Here is a 21,011-nt window from a genome sequence, read left to right on the forward strand (position 1 = left end):
TCTCAGGGGCTTCTGCTCCTGGGACACCATAAGGCAATATGGTTTTACTTCCTCTGTTAAGTGAACACCCATTTTTTTTACAGGCAAAGAGTACCAGGGCCTGAGTTCAAATCCCAGCTCTGCCACTAATTTGCTGTGTGTCTTGGAACAAATCACTTTCCCATCCTGGTCCTTGGTTTCACCAACGATCAAGCGAGGAAGTGATCTAGGCATTGTCGGAAGTTCCTGCTGGCCCTGAAGCAGGACACAGTGGAAAGAAAAGTAGCTGGGGTGTCAGGAGACCGGGGGTCTCGCTGGGTCTACCACTAATTCGCTATGTGACTACAGAGAACTCGCTCCCCTTTCTGGGCCTCAGACTCCTCATTTGTGAAACGAGGATGCCGGGTTAGATTAGAGACTGCAAATACGAGGCCGATGTCCCACTCCCTGCCCCCAAGTCTGTGCCCGACTGCAGGCAGCACCTGTGGATCTCAAGTGTCTCCCGCCGAGCCGGGACACAGCCCCAGAATCCTCCTCGCCGCTCTAGGAAGGTGCTCAGTCCCCGTGTGGCCACATGGGGACACCTGAACTTGCCCTGAAAGCTGACCTCTGACGTCCTTCCCAGCTGTGCCCCTTGGGGACTCCCTGACCCAGGGAACCCCTGGCACTCACCGTGCTTGGCCAGGAATCTCAGCGCCTCCATCTGCCCGCTCTGGGCGGCCACGAAAAAGGGGGTGATGCCGTAGGTGTTCTTGGACTCCACCTTGGCGCCTCCGCCCACCAGGATCTCCATGACCTCCAGGTCGTTGCGCGCCACAGACTCATGCAGAGCCGTCCAGCCCCGGTTGCAGCGGTGGTTGGTGTCTGCCTTGTACTGCACCAGGGTCCTCACCGCCTCCACATTCTTGCGCTCGCAGGCTGTGCCGGGGAGAAGCGAGACAGTCAGCAGGGCCCCCGGCAGGACCTGGCCAGCCAAGGCTTCATTTGTTCGTCCGTTCACTCACTCACGCATCGGCCATTCATTCAGGAAATATCCTCTGACTCTGCACTAAGTTTCGGGCCCCGCACAGGATATGCAACGAAAAGTAACAGCCATGCTAGCAAGCAGTGGTGTTTGTTGACACGCGCATACTCTTGGTTATGTGCCAGGCACTCTGCTCTAAACACTTTACGTGATTAACTAATTTAATTCTCCCCACCATCCTTAAAATATGCTGTGTTATTATCTCTTTTCACAGACGAGGATAATGAAGCACAGAGAGGCTAAGTGACTTGTCCGAGCCACACAGACAGTAAGTGGCAGAACTGGGATTCGAACCCAGGTCGTTGGGTCTGGAAAGATCTCTGCCCCCTGGAACGTTCCAGGGTGCCCTGAACTCATACCCCCTTCCAGTGCCACCTGCTTTAGTCCTCTGCCACAGGCAGAAGGGGAGGAGGAGGACGGTGTCATATTCCTGTTCAAATCCCCTCCTCCAAGGCTGCTCACTTCATCTGGGGTGAACTTGACCTTCTGCATACAGTGCGAGTCTCTCTCAACCTGACCAAACCTCCCTTCGGAGCCTCCCGCCTCTCTGGACCCCAAATGTACCCTTGGGTCTGCTCAGAGTTAGCACCAGGGAGCGTGGGTGCCCGTCCAAACCCACTACCCCTGGAAGCTTCTCTGGGCCAGCCAGGGGGCTGCTGAGAAGGAGTGGGGGCTGCCTGTGTCATGTTCCAAATGGGACCCCAGGCAAAGCTCCCCGAATCCCCAAGCCTTGGTGTCCTCGCCTGGAAAGCAGAGATAACAAAACCCTCCTGAGAAGATGCTGTGGGAAGACCAGGTGAGGCAGGGCATGGAAGGTTCTAGCATGGTGCTTAGCATACCGTTGGAGCTCATGCAGGACCAAGGCCCAGGCCTCAGCTGTGCATCACCCAACGTCCTAGGAGCTCTCTCTGGGACAGCTGAGGCTCCAGGCGATGGCTCTGGGGGCTGGGTGGACTCGGGTCCCCGGGGAGACACTTCTACCACAGGCCTGCAGTGGACCCGGCCGCCAGCTACCCAGGGCGTGCTGCCTACCGAGTGCTCCAGGTGCCAGATGCCAGACCCATGGGAAACCAGGGATTTCTGCAGTCTTTCCAAGTGTAAAGGCCATCTCCCTTTTGCAAGACCCTTGGCTGATTGTTTAAGCATGGGGGCACGGACTGGATGCTTTGGAAGGTAGGAGTTCAGGGCATAGGCTGGTGCCCTGCTCCCTGAGTTTAAATTCCCGGTCTGCCGGGTCTGGGTGTGCTCCTGGGTACCTCCCCTGTGACGTGGGCATGCTAGCAGCACCCACCTCCTACGAGGATGACTACGAGGGTGAGTGAAAGGACAGTGCCCAGCATGGAGTCAGCGCTCAGTACATGCCAGCCGCTGTGATTATTCAGGTTTCGACTCGGGGCACTTGCTAGGGTACCCAGTGTCCTTGGGTGATGTGTGGGTTCAGCCAGGAGTTCGTGGTTTTCTTAAACATCCTGGATAAACAAATTCTCCCTCATACCTCTTTGTCTTTGTTTATGCTCGTCCCCTGCTTGTCCAGGCTCAGCGCAGGCACGCCCTCCCGTGGTCACCCTTCCCCCACGGCAGGGCCCCTGCCTGGGCTCCCAGGTGCCTTGAGGCGTGCTCCGCCCCGCCCTCAGGTGCCCCCTGGACTGGGGGAGCACTGGGCATGGACGATTCCTCTCCACCGTGAGCCCTCAGCTCGCCTCCAGCCCATGGAGGACTTGGGAACTGTTGGCTGAATACATGCCCGCAGGAAAGAGCCCATTACCTGGGTTATGCATCCAAAAGAGGCTGCCCCTTTGAAGGAGCCCCGGGGGCAGGGGTGTATTCACCTCAGGAGCAATGCTCCCAAGGGCCCACCTAGGTTCCGGGCGCCTCCTCAGAGAAGCCTACCAGGGGCTCACCTTTGTAGAGCGGTGTCTCTCGGGACTTGTTGGCGATGTCGGGCTCGGCGCCCACCTGGAGCAGGAACCGGAGGCAGTCCAGGTGTCCCCTGCACGTTGCCAGGTAAAGAGCTGTCTCCTCCTGCAGGGTGCGCTGGTCGATGGTTGCTGGGTATTCTGGGGAGGGCAGCCCACTACGTTAGCGAAGGAGGAAGGTCCCTGCCTCTCTCCGAACCGCCCTGCACCCCACACCAGGTGGTCACAGTGTCCTCCCCGATGCCAAGGACAAACTTGCATGGCATCTGCCTGAATTTACCACCCAGACTGCCTTTGTCATCTTGGCCCTGGACTCAGTAGCTTTCACAGGGCTCTTTCAGCTTCCTGGTCATATTCATCTAGCTCAGAGGCCACCTCCTCTGCGAAGCCTTCCCTGGTTGGGCCTCCTCCGTCTGTGAGTTACCCCATCTTTCCCTTACAGTCCCACCAGCCGCTGCTGGAAGCCCAGTCTCGTGCAGCTGTTCCTGCCCCGGAGTGTGGCGGGCTGTCTGGGGTCTGTGCCACTGCAGGTGTGACCCACCCACATCTGGCTTATGGGGGGAAGCGAGGCTCAGAGAGGAGGCGTGATTGGCCCTGCAGCTGTGGGGGACGGTCTCGGCGAGCACAGGCACGGCTGCCATTTTTCCACACCAGTCCCTGGAACATTCTAGAATAAGCTGGCAGTTGCTCTCCCAAAAGTCAATCTTCCCTCAGTGCTTTCCTAGGAATTAGGCCTGCAGAGGCTGGGTGGGTTGGGGAAGGCTTTTGCAGGGGGGGTGACAGGTCATTTTCTCTCTGCCGGCTTGGCGACTTGAACTCTGCCACGGAAGCGGCGCCGTGCCTTGCCCCCTCCCCCAGGCTGCAGGACGAAGAGCACGAAGCTCTGGGAGGAAGGAGCCTGTGCCCTCGAGTCCCGCTCCCGCCTCTGGCCGCACCCAGAGCGGCCGCCTCACCTCGATGCAGGGCCTTCAGGCAGCGCAGCTGGCCGTAGTAGGCCGCCTCGTGCAGAGGCAGCCAGCCCTCCTTGTTGGGCTCGGAGAGGTTCTTCCCCACCTTGATCAGAGCCTTCAAGGCCTCTTCATCATCCTCCTTGATGGCCTTTAGCACAGGGTCCACGGGCCTGTGGGAACAAGGGCGGGCCAGTCCTCAGGACCCGGTGGGGCAGGGGCTGGGCCGGGCGGCCTCTCTCCCAGTGGGAACGCAGGGCCTGCTGGTGGCCAGGAGTGGAGTCGGCTATGGGGGTCACTCTGTTCTGCTGGCCCCTGCTGGTCTGGGGCAGGTGCCCAGCCCCCTTGCAGCCAGTGTCCTCAGCCATACAGAGAAAAATCCTTACTAACCCAGTGGGTGTGCCCTGGGGACTGGCCCTGACCTTGGCCCTCTCCTCGGCCTGCCCGCCCAGGTCGGCCTTCCCCTGTCTCCAGTCATAACCCCTCATGTGACCGCTGGCCTTTACAGCCTCAACTGCTGTCTGTCCCCTGCTGGACTAACAGTCCCAAGAAGACAGAGACAGTGTCTTTCCATCTTTATCTCTCATGGCTTAATTCCCAGGGCCCAGCGCAGGGGCTGGTCCATAATAGCTGCTCAATAAATATTTTGTTCAGGAAAAGAAAGAAAGAGAGGGAGGGAGGGAGAGAGGGAGGGAGGAGAGGAGAGGAGAAGGGGGGGGAGAAGAGGGGGAGAGGAAGAATCCAGAACCTAGGAACCCCAACCATTATTTCACATCTTCATCCCTTCTATTTCCCAAAAGATAGCCTCTCTCTTATCGGAGTTCTGCTTGCTTCTCTGGGAACTGTATTTATATCTCATTCAAAACGTCCATTGCGGTGGCGCCCCTAGAGCATGAGAGGACACACGGGCCTACACAGGGAAAGGTGGGGGGTCTGCATCAAGCCTTGCTGCTGTCCAACCCCCTGCCCCGGGAGTGCCCTGGGGTGGCCCCACAGCTTTCATCTCCAAGCTGGTGCCGGTGCCGTGCGGGGGAACTCGGCTAGAAACGGGTAGAAACGTGGCGAGCCCCTTCGCCTCCACAGGTGGAAACCGAGGGTCCCTTTTAGACAAAGCTCACTGGTGGCAGAGAGAGAATTCGGAGACCCCTCTGTCCCTGTGGGTTTCCGGGGCTGCCTCTAATGTCACACCACGGCCACTTCCACCGGGAGGATTCAGGCGTGTGGTGCCAGCCTGCAAAGGGATGGACAGCTGGCCCCCAGGGGGGTGTTAGCCATAATGCAACCCCTTCCCTGAGCCCAGCTCGCTGACCGAGCACCTTCACCCGGGGGCCGTTTGTGCTGGGAGCACCCCGAGTGAAGGCACAGACCCCCCAGAGGGCGCTGTCTGCCATGAGCCTCTCCCTAAGGATCTCTTCAGCTCCCTCCCCTCCTTGCTCCTGGCCTTTACCCTAACCCCAGCACGTTTAGCAGCCAAAAGACTGAAATACTTGAAGGATGAATAAGTCTGAAGGCCTCGCAGTTTAAACTCTGAATGCCAAAAAGAGGGTTAATGCAAATAATAACTTCTTTGCTTGGCTCATTAACACCACTTCATTTGTTCGTGCATTCATTCATTCATTCATCTATCCACCCATCCATTCATTTGCCCATGCATGCCTGCACTCACTGAGCTCCCTGCCCCCACCCTTGGAGAGTCAGTGAGGACCAGGGCTGCGATCCGCTCCTGGGGAACGTTCTGCATCCACGGTCCCATTTCCCGGCTGGAGAAGTGGGACAGGACCCACCCCTGTTGGGGGCCGGGATAGGCCCGGATGGTCCCCAGGGCCAGCCCCTCTACCCTCCGCCACTTCCTCCAGCGTGAGCAGACTTCCTCCCAGCTCTCAGCCTCCCCGGTTATTAATAGCTTCAGAGCATGGATGCCGGTTGAGTTACAGACCCAGCAAGGACCGTGGGTAACTGACCAGACAAGCCCTGAAGTCCCCATCAGCGCCATCACTGCCACCCCGATGAGTTCCTGTTGCGAGCGAGCGGCCAGAGCAGCCCCTGGTGGGGGCAGGAAAAGCCCCAGCGGGGGGTGTGTCCCGTCCAGGGAACGGAGGTAGGCTGGCCGTTCCTGTGGCCTCGGGGGTGTGCGGCATCATGAGGACGCTTGCAGGACCCGCCACCCATCCCGGGTCTCTGCCAGCCGTGGCCCGGGAGCCCTGGGGCTCTCGGGCACCCTCCACTGATGGCTTCTCCCGTTGCTCAGCTGAAGTGCCTGCCCTGAGAGTGGGAGTGGCTGCTGGAGGGTGGCGGGGGGGTTGGGGGGAGCAGACCCTCAGAGACTAAGGAGCTGAACAGGCCCCTGGAGCCCACTCCGTCCCCTCCAACCTCTCTCACGGAAAAGGGAGCCGCAGTCAGGCACAGAGACTCGCAGGCAGCCACGCAGCAAACCCCAGCGCTGCGGAGACCAGAACCTGGGTCTCCCCCCTTCTCTGCTCAGTGCAAGTCCCACCTGCAGCACCAAGGAAGTGGGGGCTTGAGAAAGGCTGGGGAGGGGAGACCAGGCATGGGCCAGTGGCCTCCTCCCCTCCCTGAGACGGAACTGGGCAAGGGAATGGGGGTTCCAGAGATGGGGCCCCTCTTTGGCTTTCAGCTGCCTCCTCTGGGGTCAGCGTGGGGAGCAGAAAAGCCAACGGTACAGAGCTATTTCCTGTGGACACACCTAGCCCAGCACCCCGGTGCCAGCAAACAGAACCCCTCCCGTAGCTCGGGTTATGCCTGGATTTTAGCACCTGGCACAGACAGAGACAACAAAGCAAAACAAACCCCAGGGTGACAGCAAGGGGTGGGGGGAAACCCAAGACAAACAGAGCTGGAGCTCTGAGCTGCTCGGGCCTCTGCAGTTCCAGGGCCATCCCCCCAAAGCCCCCTCTTGCTGGGTCCCCCCATTCAGAGCCCCCTGGGGCCACCCCAGCACACAGAGCTCACTTGGGAGCACTGAGCGTTCGTTACAATCACAGCATGGCTGGCAATCGCTCGAGGACAGTGTCTGTGATCACCGAGCCCACCTCAGCAGGAGCAGCTGGGCCTCAGGGGGGCATACCGGGGAGGGCTGTGCCTGGCAGGTCCCTTCAGAGTGACCCCCCTGCCTGGGGACTGTGGGCCTGCTTCCCACCCCCACCCCCGCCAACCCCATTTAGGAGAGCGCGCTGGGATGGTCCGGGGGGCAGGCCGCGGGGTCACTTACGCCAGCTGGGAGGTCTTGTTGCGGTTGTATTTCTGCATGACCCCTTGGAAGAGGCCCAAGTGGCCCAAGGCCGGCGGGTTCTCAGGAGGCACCGTGGACCTGGAGGGCGCAGGGCAGCAGTGAAACAGGGAAAAGTACTGTGCATACGAGAAGCGGGTCATGGCCGGAGGCAGGACCTGGGATGGAGGGAGCGCGAGGGAGAGAGGGACTGACTGACAGACAGACGCAGGGCTCTGAACCAAAGCAGATGGCCCGGTCCTCTCTGCGTGCTGGACACAGCTGCTGTGTCTCAGATTATTTTTGGCCCTTGGAGGAAGCCCTGGGAGATTTAAATGACCATATAAGACAACAATGAGGTTAACCTCAACCCCGCTCCTACGGCCCCCTTCCCCAGCCAACCACACGGGAGGCAGATATGAAGCAAGGTGACGCTCTTCGCCCGGGAGGATGTGAGAAGTGTCAGCGGCAGGTCCCAGGATGAAAGGGGCTGGGCCTCGGGGATGGGCGAGAGCTTCATGGGGGGTGGGGACACGGGGACAAGGCTGGAAGGCCAAGCCGGTCTTTGTCCCTGCCCCCGCCTCGCTGGCTCCAGGGTTGGAAACAAACAGTATCAAGGTCCCAGCACATGATGCCCAAGAAAGGCCTTTGGAGCCAGGGCTTGGAGTCAGACCCACGTGGGTTCAAATCCAGGCCCTGGTACTTCCTGGCCGTGTGACCGTGGACCGGCTGAGCTTCTCTGGGCTTTGGTGTCTGGAACGGCCGGTCTCAGAGGGCTGGCGAAGTGCTTGGTGTGAAGCGCTTGGCAGACGGCCATGCACGGGGGGGGGGGGGGGGCTCGACCCTGCCCACCACCAATGTCAGCACAGTTTCGCCTTTCCGAGCTTCAGCACCCTCACCCCGTGGGGCTGTTGTGAAGGTGGAAGGGGCGAAAGGAGGTGCGGTGGCCACTCCTTGATCTGGGTTAGCTGGGGTTGTCCTGAGAACGGGGCCTGTGGCCCAGGCTGGTCCCACGTCCCAGGGGTCGGGCTCTGGCACCGCGGGCACCCCCTACAGGCCCAGCCTGGTCTCCTGCACCCCCTCCAGAGCAGAGCCCCCCACACCGTGCTCCCTCCCCCAGGGTCCCGGTCTCCCCCCACCCTTCGAGCTCTCAGGCCGCCACACCGACAGGCCCTGAGGTTGGAGCAAGCCCTTGGCCCTGCCTGTGCCTCAGTTTCCTCCTTCGCAACAGGAGGCTGCGGGACCACACTGGGGACTTCCTCTCTGCCGGTATAGCCGGCGAGCCTTTGCTGCAGCGACCTCATGCGGAAAGTCAGCGTGTCGGGCAGGTCTGAGAGACCGAGTCCCCTGGCCCTGAACGCCCTCAGGTTCAGGGTTATTTTCTGTGCTTGCTTGTGGCCCCGGCAAGGGGAGCGTGCCGGCGTGCCGGGCAGGCTTCTGTCTCCACGAGGTCCTGGGGGCTCGGCCCCCGTCCTCATGGGTCCATGTGTGGCCTCCCATTTTGTAAAATATCAATTAAATTTCACTACAGTTACTAAGCTCCAAGGCATAGTACCGTGTGCTGCTAATGACGGAAGTATGTGCCGGACACACAGAGTGGATTCTCGTGTCTGGCGTTTCGCTCTACCGTGGGAAAGCACCCGTGCAGCCGGAAAGCGAGAACAAAGCACCTCGTGAAGATCTAACACAGGCAGGTCGGTAGGAACAAACCCGAACGCCTTCCCTCCCAGAGTCGGTGGGGGGGGGCTTCAGCGGGGTGGTGCGCACCGGGAGAGAGCAGACCCCAGCCCGGCACGGGGCCCTCTCTCTGGTGGCCCAGTAATAACAGCAGCAGCGAGACAGCAAGGTGGGGGCGGGTGGCAGCGAGACGGCCACCGTGCCAGCCCCAGGGATCATGCCTCAGGTCCATCGTCCCCGCCACCAGGATGGAGGCTGGGGGTGCACGGGTCCCACTTTGCAGAGGAGGAAATGGACAAACTGAATTCTACTCAACAAGCGTTTCCCAGCTCCGTGCTCGGGCCTGGGGCACAGGCAAGTGGGACGCTTGTTTTCATGGACCCCCAAGGGGTGGGGTGGGAGACAAAGACACTCGCAACCCCAGGGCCCCAGGGCGGAGGCCGAGACAGGGGCAGGAGGACTCGTCCTGGGAGCCCTGAAAGTGGACGTCAGCCACTGGGTGTGGGGGGCGGGCGGGGGGGGCTCCGCGCCTCTGAGCAGAGAGCCGAAAGTGCTGGGGGAGCCGGGCCCCGGCTGGGTTCCGTGCTCTTTCTTCTCAGCGGTGCGGCCCCACTTCCTTCTCAGGCCCAGAGCGGGGAAACCACCTGGCTGACTCATCGGAGGTGAGAGGAGCCTGGCGGGATGTGGGCACAGGTCATGCCCTGGAAGAGGCCCAGGTAGGGTCTGTCCTCCGTGTGGGCGGGCAGGTGTTGGGTCAGGAGCACAGCACGACCTCCGGCTCCCAGCAGCCCCTGTCCTGCAGCCCAGCGGGCCCTGGCTTCAGACTCGGGCAGAGCAGGGAGCAGAGCTCTCATGACAATCCTCTCCCGGAGCCCGGCCTGAGTTCATAGAAGTTTAGGCCCAGCCCCAGGAAGGTGTCAAACTGCGCAGGTGGCGTCCAGGCAACTTACTAGGGGAGGGAGTTAACAAACAGGAGAGTGTGCCATTGCCCGGCACTGTGCCCGAGTCCAGTGTCTGTTCTCTCCTCTGGCCCTGGCACCAGCCCTACATGTGACAGGAATACAGGGCCCGGCACACATTAGGCACCTGATACATTTAAATGAGTGAAACAAAATGAGCAAAGCAAAGCCTTTGGAGGGTGACGTCCCATATGGTAGTCTCAGTGCGGTGCGGCTGCGTGTCGGCCCTCCCGGGCAGGGAGAGGAAGGGCTCACCTGGCGTAGCCACCTCCGCCCCCTTCCCACAGGTCTCTGGAATCAGCCCACCACCCATGAGCATGGCGTCTCGCTCTGCCACTGGCCGAGCTGTCTTTGCTGGGCTGGCCAGAGAGCACTCAGAGCGGAGAGCAGGAATTCCAGCCGCAATGTCTGCCTCCCACACATAGCCGAGATTCGTTGAGCGCTTGCTACGTGCCAAGTCTTGTCATAGGCACACGGCACCAAGCATCTCATTTCGTCCTGAGCCCGTGTGTCTACTTTGTGAAGGAGATGTAATTGGCTCCCTTTTGCAGGTGAGGAAACTGAGTCTCAGAGAAGTTTGCTTCCTCCAGCCTGCTCAGTGAACTCCTATTCATCCTGCAAAGCCCACCTCTTGGGCTAAATGAAGAGACACTTTCTGCGCCCTTCTGAAACGGAGACGAGCCCCTTTGCTGCACCCTTCCTCTACCTCTGTGCCTTCATCCTCCTCGGTCTTCAAGCCCGGGGAGGGCAGGGCCAGGCCTGATTCACACCCAGAGGCCAGCGGGCATGTGCCACGTTAGAAGTGTGTGGTGAATTGTTTACCGGGTGCACACAGCAGCCCAAGCAAGTTCCTGCTTCCTGCTTTCTTCCTTTGTCTTCTCAGAAATGCAACTTTAAATAAAATGCAGAAGTTCGAAGACTGAAGTCCCAGCTTCCTGGACCCGCTCTGGCTGGTCCATCATGGTAACCTTGGGGTCCCTGGTCACCCCTCTCTGGCCAGTGGCGCCCGCACCCTACTTCTCCATGGGACAGGAAGTCGGGTCTGCCTTCCAAGGAGCCCTCAGTGGGCCAAGACTCGGAAGATGATCCTCACGTTATGTTTTTTCCTGGGCTGTGACCTGGCTTCCGTTTCTAGGATCCCGAAGACTCAGGCGACCTTCACGTCCGCAGGTGTCATTTTGCTCGTGAGACGGTAACGGTAACTTACACTCCTAAAGGACCTTGTTGGCTTCAGAGTGCACTCACTGGCTAGAAACGGTCCCTGGGCGTCTACAGTGAATGACCCAGGCTCCTCGCTGAGGAAGAGCTGCCCCCTGGCCCCAAGGAGGTCACACAGTGTAGCTGGGGCCAGGTGATGCCTTGTTAGGGTGACACAAACGTCTGTCTGTCCGGGAAGCAGAGGCAGACGTGCGGCGGGCACTCGGGGAAGAGGTGGGGGGAGGCCTCTTCAAGCAGCAGGATTCCGGGCTCCCGTGCCTTCCTCATCTTATTCTTATTTGCTTTTCATAGGAGCCCTGCAAGCTGGGCTCCGCAAGTTTTTGTTGTTGCCATTTTAAAGAGAACGCTGTTGGGGCTCAGAAAGGTCAATAACTCGCCCAAGGTCACACAGCCAGTAAGCGGTAAGGGAAGGATTCGAACCTCCAGACTCACTTCTCTTTCCACCCTGCTGCTGCTTTGTTCAGGCCTTTATCCGCCCATTCATTCATCACAGATTCACCGGGCCGGGCACCGCGCCGGGCACCGGGCTTCCCAGGAAGGAACCCCGGGAAGGCCCCGCCCTCCAGGGGTGCACAGGTTAACAGCCGAAACAGGGACACTGTGAGTCGGGGTCGGGGAGGAAACAGCCGAGCGAGCGAGTGAGTGAGTGAGGGGGCGGCCTACTTGGCCTGGCCGGGCGTGCAGGCAGGATTTGCTGAGGAGGTGACCTTCAATCTGAGGCCTGAAGGATGAGGAGGAGCTGGCCCTGTGGGTGCCCTGGGGACCCGTGTGATGTCCTGCCCTAAACCAGCCCTGGGTCTGGCCGGGTGGAAACTATGATCTTTGGGGATACACGTGAACGAGGACTCTACCGGCTCCTAAGAGTGACGCCGTGTCTTGCGTGTGAGTGCCGTCCATGTGTCTCTCGTCTTCAGGGCCCCCGAATTTCTGTGGGTGGGAGGTGGAGACCCAGACCCCAAGTCTGAGATGGAGGGGGGGAAGGGAACGGTAGGACCGGCAGAGCCGGCCGAGGGTCAGGACGGCAGAGCGGGGCAGGCTCGGGTCCTTCCCGGCCCGGCCGCGCCCACGTTCTCTCACGCAGGAAACGGGCACGGGAGCACCGGCCCGAGGGGCTTTGCAAGGACTCGGAGGACGGCTGTGTGCTGGGCGTGCGGGGTGGCTCGGAGAGTCCTGGGGGAGGAGGGGAGTCACCGGGAAATCACATCCATGGGGTTTGCTGCCCCAGCGGGGCCCACTGGGCCCAGCTTCCGTTCAGAGACCAAGGGGCAGACAGAGCTGAACCTGGGAGGCTTGGGGTCGCATGGAGAGCGGGGCAAGCCGGTCAGAGGAAGACCAGCACCACGCGGCCTCACTCCTAGATGGACTCCAGTGAACAAACGGAACTAACAAACGAAAGAGAAACAGGCTCATAGACACAGAGAACAGACTGACAGCTGTCAGAGGCCGGGGGGGAGGGGGTCGGGGGGAGGGGCTGCGTGAAAAAAGGGAAGGGGTTAAGCAAAGAAAAAAACTCACAGACACAGACAACAGTGTGGTGCTGACCAGAGAGAGGGGGGTGGGGGAGGCAGAAGAGGGTGAAGGGGGATAAATGGTGACAGAAGGAGACTTCACTTTGGGTGGTGAACACACAGTACATGGTACAGATGATGTGTTACAGAACTGTACACCTGAAACCTACATAATTATATTAACCAATGTCACCCCCAATAAATTCAATAAAATGTTTTTTAAAAAGTGACAGGAGAAAAAAAAAAGTCCTGGCAGGCGTAGCTCAGTGAATTGAGCATGGGCTTGTAAGCCAAAGGGTCGCTGGTTCAATTCCCAGTTAGGGCACATGCCTGGGTTGCAGGCCAGGTCCCCAGCGGAGGATGTGTGAGAGGCAACCACACACTGATGTTTCTCTCCCTCTCTTCCTCTCTCTCTCACCCTCTGTCTAAAACTAATAAATAAAATCTTTTTTAAAAAGCGACAGGAGGCAGGGCTGGATTCTCGCCCCCCTGTGTTGCTTGTGCCTGGGTCTTAGCTGAGGACCGCATGACCTTGGGTAAGTCATTTTACTTCTCTCTACGAGCTTATTTTCTCAGGAGGCGGACGACTGTTTGCACCTGCCCCCGGTGGGTCTCGACTTCCTTGTTCACTAGAGAAAGGAAGAGACCAGGGCCCAGCCGCTCTGTTCTAAGGCCTGAAGCGTGGGCAGGACCCCCTGGTGGGGCCCCCACACAGGGGGGTGAGGGGGGGAAGGCTGCAGAGGCCGAGGAAGCGCCGACCTGGGCCGGAGCCTGGGAGGCTGCCTTCTCTCAGACCCCCTCCTGAGAAAGAGGAAACTGTGGTTGACTTAGTAGACTGAGCTGGCCCCAACCGGAACCAGGGCCTCCCAGGGCCCAGGTCGCCAGGAGCCCCTGGCTCTGGGCTTCTGTTTTTCAGGTTGGGTCCCCACAGGGGACGTCCTCGGGGGCAGCTCAGGAACTTGGAGCCGTCCAGCTGCCCGAGGAGGCTGCCCACTCTCCCCTTGAGAAGGTTCCCTTGGTGACAGACATCCCAGGCCTCCGCGCAGCCCACCGGGCAGAGGTGGCCCAGCCTCTGTGACTGGGAGTCGCTGGGGGACCACCCTGGTAGGCTCGTCAGGGGACAGGCTGAGAGGCACCGTCACCCACCTTCATCCCGGCCAACCGGGGCTGGACGTCGGGAAGGGCTGGTTTATTGTTGTCGCCAATGTTCCTATTACGATTAGGGAAGGAAAGTGTGGTTCAGAGAGGTGAAGTGACTTGCCCGAGGTCACACAGGGAGTCAGCTGGCTGCTGGAGACCGGGAGACTTGAGGTCCATGCCCCAAGATAGCACAGACACAATTGTCACAGCTGGGCCCGTCCCCCTGTCCCCACGTCCCAGTACACACTTGACTGGGACTCAGGGATGGGCAGAAGCATTTTTAAATCTTTGCATTTCTTTTCTAAAAGCATTTATGGGTCAATGTTTAATTACGTTTCTGGCTCCTGTCCCTTACAAAGAAGGTGGCCCCTCGATCTGCACTGTCCCGTACGGCAGCCACGGGCCACCCGAGGCCAGTGAGCCCTTGAGAAGTGGGCGTCTGGGTTAGAGGTGCAGTGAGTGCAGACACACACTGGGCTCCCAAGACTGGCTATGAAAAAACAAAAGAATGTGAGCATCTCTTTCGTCATTTTTATATGGATGACGTGGAGATGATACTATTTTAGGCACAAATGAATCTCACCTGCTTCTCTTCACTTGTCAGTGTGGCTACTAGGACAGGCAGCATGGCACGTATGGGGAGCTGTGATGGTGGCCCGAGTCCTACTTCTCCCGGTGTGACTGACGCTGCTCGGGGTGGTCCTGCTGCTGGGGGCATGGGGTCACCCTGAGACAGGGGGGCCGGGGCAAGGGGGCAGGATGGCCGTGCCGAGTGGACGCTGTTCGCTCCTCCGGCACGTTTCCCAGGGAGGCTGCGCAAATGGGGTTGGAAGCTCCGGACAGACTCCGATGTCGGTTCTGCTGCATTCAAACCTACAGCCAGCCGTGCAGGGCCAGGCCTTGGGCTCTGGGACCAGCCAGTTCCAATCTCTGCAACACCATCTATTCAGTGTGTGACCTTGGACTAGCTGCTGAGCCCTGAGCTTCAGTTTCTTTATCCATAAAGTGCGGATCCAGCCCAGAGCCCCCAGAAAGTCCTTATGACGCAAAGTGCATTAGCCCCTGACACGGTACTTGGCCCTGCCAGAGCTCAGTAACTTTAGATGATAACTGTAAGTCATAAGGCTTTACAATATACCCTAGAGGCCAGGACAGCTTGGTTGGGGGTTAAAAGTGTTCGAGATCTGCCCCTTGTCCAGGCCCCAGACGGCCTCTCCTTGCTTACCTGGTCCTTGGGCACAAATGGGCAGGTTGGCGGTTGGCACGGGTGGACGCAGCGGCCTCGGCAGTGGCTGGACCCCGCGTCTTGTCAGCCAGGCTCTGCTCAATGGCCATCTGGACCAGCTCATCCTCACTCAGGCTGCTGTACAGGCTGTACTCCTCGTTCCCGATGGCGCGCTGTCCGCCCGGGGCGCTCACCTCCGTGGCCATCCTCCTGAGCCTTTCGCCCTGGCCTCCGGGGGAGACCCTCAGTGGGGAGGAGGAGGCAGCCGATCAGAAAGCCCTGCGGGGAGACCCAAACCATCCTGGTCACCAACAGTGTTGCAAGAGAGCTACGTTTACCCGCTGAGAAGGCTGTGCTATCTTCTGGCAGCCGCACACTTTTTACCCATTCATTTTGTTACAGGATGATCTAAGCACTCATGTGTCTACCCATGTCCCCACCCATCTGTTCTCCAGTCCACCCATCTATCAACCATCCACCCCACCACTCACTCATCTGTCCACTTATTCACCCCCCATGCATCCATCTGTCCACCCACCCAGTCGTTTATCCGTCCACACTCCCATCTGTCCACGTATCCATCCATTTGTCCAACCATCTAGTCACCCATCTACACCATCGTCCATGCTCCTCCCCATCTGCTCACCTGTCTGTCCAATCACCCAACATCCACCCATCCCTCCGCTGTCCACCCTCTGATCGTCCCATCTGTCCACCTATCCATCTGTTTTCCACCTGTCCTCCCATCCACCCCGCTATACATCTGACCAACCATCTGCTCATCCGCCACTCTTGCTTCCATTCCACACAGCCTCTGCATACATGTGTGTGTGCTTCGTTACCTGAGAGGTTACTCACTGAGCACCCACTCTACGTCGGGCACTCTTCTAAGCGTTGGTGATACGACAGTGACCCCTGACAGACAAAAATCCCTGCCCTCATGGTGTTTACTCAACGGTGCTTACACTCCTTCCTTCCAACTAGCCAACAGCACCCCACCCCGGCATTCGTCCATTCCTCTGCCCGGTGCTGGGGCTGAGCATGCCGGAGACAAGTCAGACTTGGGCCTGTTACTTAAAACGTCAGGGTCTAGGTAAAATCAATTGTTAAAATAATTCGCCACGTTCATTCCAGGGAAGAAAGAAAGAAAGGAAGGAGGGAAGGAAAGAGAAGAGAAAGAAAAGAAAACAAAAAACCCAAAACTGCCTCAAGGAGAAATGGACTTGGGTTGTGTCAGCTGCTTTTAGGAAATAGAGTAAAAGCAGCTAAGCCCGATTTTCTTTCTGCCTGGCTGGCAGGCAGCGTGACGCTGGGTCAGTGGTTCTGAGCCCTGGCTGGACATTAGAGTCACATGAGGTGTTTTGAAAATGCCAGTGCTATAATTCGGTTTGCTTGACAACTCTTCACCCCTCTCCCTGGAGGCAGAGTCTCCTTCCCTCCGCACTGAAATTTGGCTTGACCGTGGACTTGCTCTGGCCAGGGGATGTGGTGGACATGATCAAGCAGCCGCTTGCTCCACTTGTGCTTGCGCAGTGGGGCCTGCTCTTCTGCCATCGCTGAGAGAAGAGCGCCCCCTGGAGGCACGGCCCTGACCTGGGCCCCAGAGTGAACCCACCTAGGGCAGCCTGAGTGACCACCTGCATGGGGGAGCCCCCCCAGCAGGGTCTGCCTGCCGTGCACCTGCAGCCCCAGGGCATGAGAATAAATGCTCCTTTGGGGGTGTTTTGTGTGCAGCATTCTTGTGGCTCTGATTAACTGCTACCCAAAACACTAGTCCCTGCCCTTCACAAACAGGATAGCCCCATGGCCAATAACCAGACGTAAGGGTGATTAACTTACTGACAGTTTGGGGAAACTTCAAACTAAGACCCCAGGGCGGCACCGCTGCACACCCACCCAAATGGCCCAGGTGCAAAGACGGGAAGCAGCAAGTGTCGGGAAGGACGGGGAGAAACCAGAACACCCGCTCCGTTTGTGGGCGTGTCAAAAGGTGGAACCCGCCGGAAAATCAATGGCGTTTGCTAACGCCGAACAGACCCATGTGCGGTGACTCCGCAGTTCCACTCCTAGCTCTGTGCCCAAGGGAATTATGTGCATATGTCCACCGAGGGACAAGTTCAAGAGTACTGGTAGCAGCGCTGTGTTATTCATAATAAAACCTATTGGATACTCCCCAGATGTCTATGAACATTTGGATAGATTGCTACGTCGTGTGTATTCCCGTGAAGGGTAGTACGCATCGGTGAAATAGACACACTGCCACTACACACGACAGGATGAATGTCACCGACCACAGTGAGCAAAAGAAGTCCAATAACAAAGGGCATAGACACGTGATTCAATTTACATGAAGTTCAAGAGCAGGCAAGCCTGGACTGTGGTGCTAGAAGTCAGGCTAGTAGCTGCATTTGGTAGCACTGCGGTGCTGGGTGACCTTGGTGAGTCCGTCATTGCCTGGGCCCCGGTTTTCTTACTGCAAAAGGAGGATTTGGGCTCACAGGTGTCCGAGAGCTCTTCCAGGTCTAGCTTCTGCATCTCACTGAGATCTTTGGTTTAGCCCTGTGCTATTGAACCCCAAATACTGTCCTTGGGGGTTCCCCAGTGACAACCTCAACAGGGTCGCTGTATGTGCAGAGTTGAGCATTGTTCCTGAGGGAAGAGGGAACCAGCAGGAGTGGAAGGATCTTAGATATGGATGTCAGGAACTCTAAAGTCTAGTTGCAATTCTGCTACTTCCTGGCTATGTGACCTTGGTCAAGTCACTTCCCCTTTCTGGGCCTCGTTCCTTTATCAGTAAGAATAGGAACGAGACGACCCACTTCCCCACGGTATAGGAGCAATTCATGAGCTGAGACATGTGTGGGCAGCTTACAGGGATAAAGCAAGCCATTGGTGGGGACCCCTCCATCCCCTCACCACACGGCAGCGGTCGGCCCTGCTATGGGCCGAGCAGAGGCTCATGGACAGCACTCAGCTGCTGTGCTCTCCCCTGACCAGACGCTAAGGGAGGTAAGGGCGGCCAGCGGATGGTTGCCCAGAGCAGCCGATCTCCAGCAGCCGATCCCAGACTTTCCAGGCCTTCCCCCATGCCCAGGACGGCGTTCAGAGCCTTTTCCACTTATCGATAATTTCATGGCATTGCCCTGACAACAGCCCTAGAAGGGAGGAGCATTTTTTTATAGAATTAACTTATTGATTCTTCAACCCTGCCACTCCTCCCAGGAGGAATTGATGCTCCCATTTCACAGATGAGGCATGTAAGGTCCAGGGAGGGAAGGGAAGGGTTTGCATGAAGACAGACAGCTGGAAAGATAGGATCCGGGGCCCCATCTTCCTAACTCAAATCCAGCGCTCTTTCTGGGAATCCCAGGAACACAGACCCTGGGTGATGCCTTCCCCCTCTCTTGCCCTCAGTTTCCCCTCATCTTCATGCTGCCCAGCTTGACTTCTGAAGCCTCCAGCTCGGGGCTGGGCCGGGTTCCAGGCCCGAGTCCTGGAGAGAGGCCAGCACTCTCAGGGGGCCTCTGGCAGGCTGATGGGGACAAAAAATAGCCTTTCCCAGGGAAGGGAGAGCGCAGCGGGCTTTGCCTGCAGAGGGGGCAGCGCTCGAGCGTGGCCAGCTCAAGGCCAGCTCGGGGTGCCCGAGCAAGAGGGGGCCACCCGTGGGGCCTGGGGGGCTCCTCTTTTGCCTCCTTCGTAGCATCCCAAATGTGGTCTCCAGGGGGGTCTCCACCTCCCCCAGGTGGCATCTGTAACATGAGGACATCAGTGGCTGGGACAGGCTTCCCTGAGTTGACACATGAAAGCACCCAGCACAGTGAGCGTTCTTTGAAGTCGGGCCCCAGTTTCGTTGTCTGTGAAACTGGCATGGACGCTCGGGCCCTCACCGAGCTGCGCTGAGGGTCAATAACCGCGTTTGCAGAAGCGATCCTTCCTCCCCCCGCCCATTTCTTCCCCTCCCCTCTCAAATCCGGACGCACCCACAGACAGGGCAGTGGGGTCTGGCCCCAGCCGGCGGGGCGGGGTCTCTGAGCCTCTCTGGGGGCTTCCATGGGAGAAGTGGCTCTCTGGGTGTCTCATCAACAAATCAAGGGTAGGAAACATGACTGGGAGGGTGGGGGACAGAAGGGACTGGCAGCTGTCCTCCAGGACACCAAGTGCCCCCTCCGCCAGGGACTCAGGTCAAGAATGTGAGCCTGGACAAGCCCCTTCCTGTCCTCGGGCCATTTGCAGGTGGAGGCTGCCGATCCCTCTTCCCACCCTTTTTCTTTCTCCCCTTCTCTCTCCTTGCCTTCTGTCCCCTCCCCTTCCCTGCCTGGTCACCTGACCAGTCCTCCTTCCAGATGCGGTTCGTGCACCTCCTCCACCAGGAAGCCCCCCTGATTTGATGGCTGAGGCACCCTGAGCTGCGTCCAAGGGCACCACTTGCATTCTGTTGCTATTGGCCTGTCTCCCTAGAGAGCCGGGAAACTTCTAAAGAACAGTTTATATGTAGTTATCTATCTATCTATCATCTATCTATCAAAGGCAGTCCTAACAACCAGTGCTTTGGCCTTGCCTGGGCTACACGAAGAAGTGGGGGATTGACCTGGGCTGTTCCTCCGCCCCCACGGTCCTCGACCCTATTCCCTGCAATGCCCGAGAGGTTTATGTTGAAGCTTAGCTTTCGGACCTGCTGTTCCCTGGGACCGAGAGGGTCCCGAGGAGGCTGAGGAGACGCTGCTCGCTGGAGGGCTTGTGGTAGTAACCCAATGACGTGCTCGCATCCCTCCCTGGTCTTACTGCTTTAAAACCTAAACCGTAAGCATAGCTGTGCCCATGGGCCCCTGCACGGTTTCTGGCCGTTTTCGTGTACTGTACCCTTTGACCTTCTCAATCCCCCAGGGTGGGTAGGAGACTAAGATTCTTCCATTGGCCGGATGGGAAGACTGAGGCCCAGGCTGTAAGCAGCAGAGTGGGTGGAGACCGGGCCTGCCTGCTCCCCCTCACATCAGGCCCTCTGACAACGAATATTTGAGCAGCCGCCAGGAGCTAGCTACTCTGGAAGTTTCTGCTCCGGCTAATGGGTGAGCCAACCTTGCGGGGAGGGAGAGGGGAATCGAGTCCACCTCACTTGACCACCACCTCTCCACCCCGCAGAGGGGGCCCGGGTCAAAGCCCCCGGGTGGGCTTCTGCCAGGGAGGCAGTCCTGGCCAGGCCTCTGCTGCTGGGGTCCAGGGCCTCACAGCTGCTGGGAGTTTAAGCCTTGTGTAAGGCCTCTGAAGATGCTGAAAAGCTCCTCCCAGCATCACTAATCCCAGGCTTTGATGCTGGTTACAAGCTCTTGGCTTCCCTCAGGCGCCAGGACTTCAGGCCCCTGAGCTTGGGCCAGGGTTGCTGGATGTTACCAGCGGGGTCTGCTCGGGGCTGCAGGCCTCAGCTGACCCCACGATGCAGGTTCAGCTCCCTGGTGGCTGGAGGGGAAGCTGAGGCCCACAGAAGGCTCATGACTGGCCCAAGGTCACCCAGGGTGGAGGTGACGGCCAGGGGTTTGAACCTGCACGAAGCTGGTTCTGCTCCTCACCCTCTGTGCCTGTTGGAGGTGGGGGAGTGGGGGGGGAGGAAGAGCGTTGACCCAAGACTCCATCCCAAATGGAATTGCCGTGAGTACCAGCTAAGAAAAACCTCCATGAATGTCAAGTTTCCATTTTATTTCTCTGGGCCCCAAGCTGTCGAATCTCCCGGCCCGTGGGTCACCTTAAAGTTGGCCCCAAGTGGAGGACACTGGCCTCCCCTCCCGGCCCAGGGGTCTGGGCCCCACACAGCTACCCTTCCCCCGCCCCTCCTGGCTCATCTCCTGCTCCTTCTCCTTCGGCAGCCAGACCCACCCATGGGGTCTGACCACATGCAGGTCTGGACACAGGATTCCGGGCCCCTGACCCGGCGTCTGCCCAGGGCTCAGGGAGTGCCAGGCCCCACCATCGGTGCCAACGGCCTGGGATGGGAGTGAGGAGGGACCGGGCTTGCTGGTCCAGGGTGAGCTTCCAGCAGCACCGCCCCTCCCCCCCCCCCCCCCCCCATAGCCCCAGTGCAGCTCGCCTGGCCCTGTTTGGGCATGCGGAGAGCAGGGACCCTCACCTTGGCCCCTGGGCAGCAGAAGGTTCTGGAAGCTCTAGCTCCAGACTGCAGTGTGGGAAGGCCTGGGTGGAGCA

At 58.9% G+C, this 21,011-nt stretch overlaps 1 protein-coding gene across 1 annotated transcript in view; it reads right to left on the reverse strand.

Moving 5' to 3' along the window:
- The window catches only part of ASB2 (ankyrin repeat and SOCS box containing 2), a 37,881-nt gene that overhangs the window by 14,120 nt on the left and 2,750 nt on the right, over positions 1-21,011 (reverse strand). Inside the window, exons 2-6 of the mRNA XM_028507171.2 lie at positions 14,820-15,098; positions 7,096-7,194; positions 3,873-4,039; positions 2,905-3,060; positions 652-897 (exon numbers count right to left, since the gene is read on the reverse strand). Coding sequence (XP_028362972.1) covers positions 652-897; positions 2,905-3,060; positions 3,873-4,039; positions 7,096-7,194; positions 14,820-15,025 — 874 coding nt within the window. The 5' untranslated portion in view covers positions 15,026-15,098. The remainder of the gene's footprint in view (positions 1-651; positions 898-2,904; positions 3,061-3,872; positions 4,040-7,095; positions 7,195-14,819; positions 15,099-21,011) is intronic.

This window comes from Phyllostomus discolor, chromosome 1, assembly GCF_004126475.2.
Source record: "Phyllostomus discolor isolate MPI-MPIP mPhyDis1 chromosome 1, mPhyDis1.pri.v3, whole genome shotgun sequence".
Lineage (NCBI taxonomy): Eukaryota > Metazoa > Chordata > Mammalia > Chiroptera > Phyllostomidae > Phyllostomus > Phyllostomus discolor.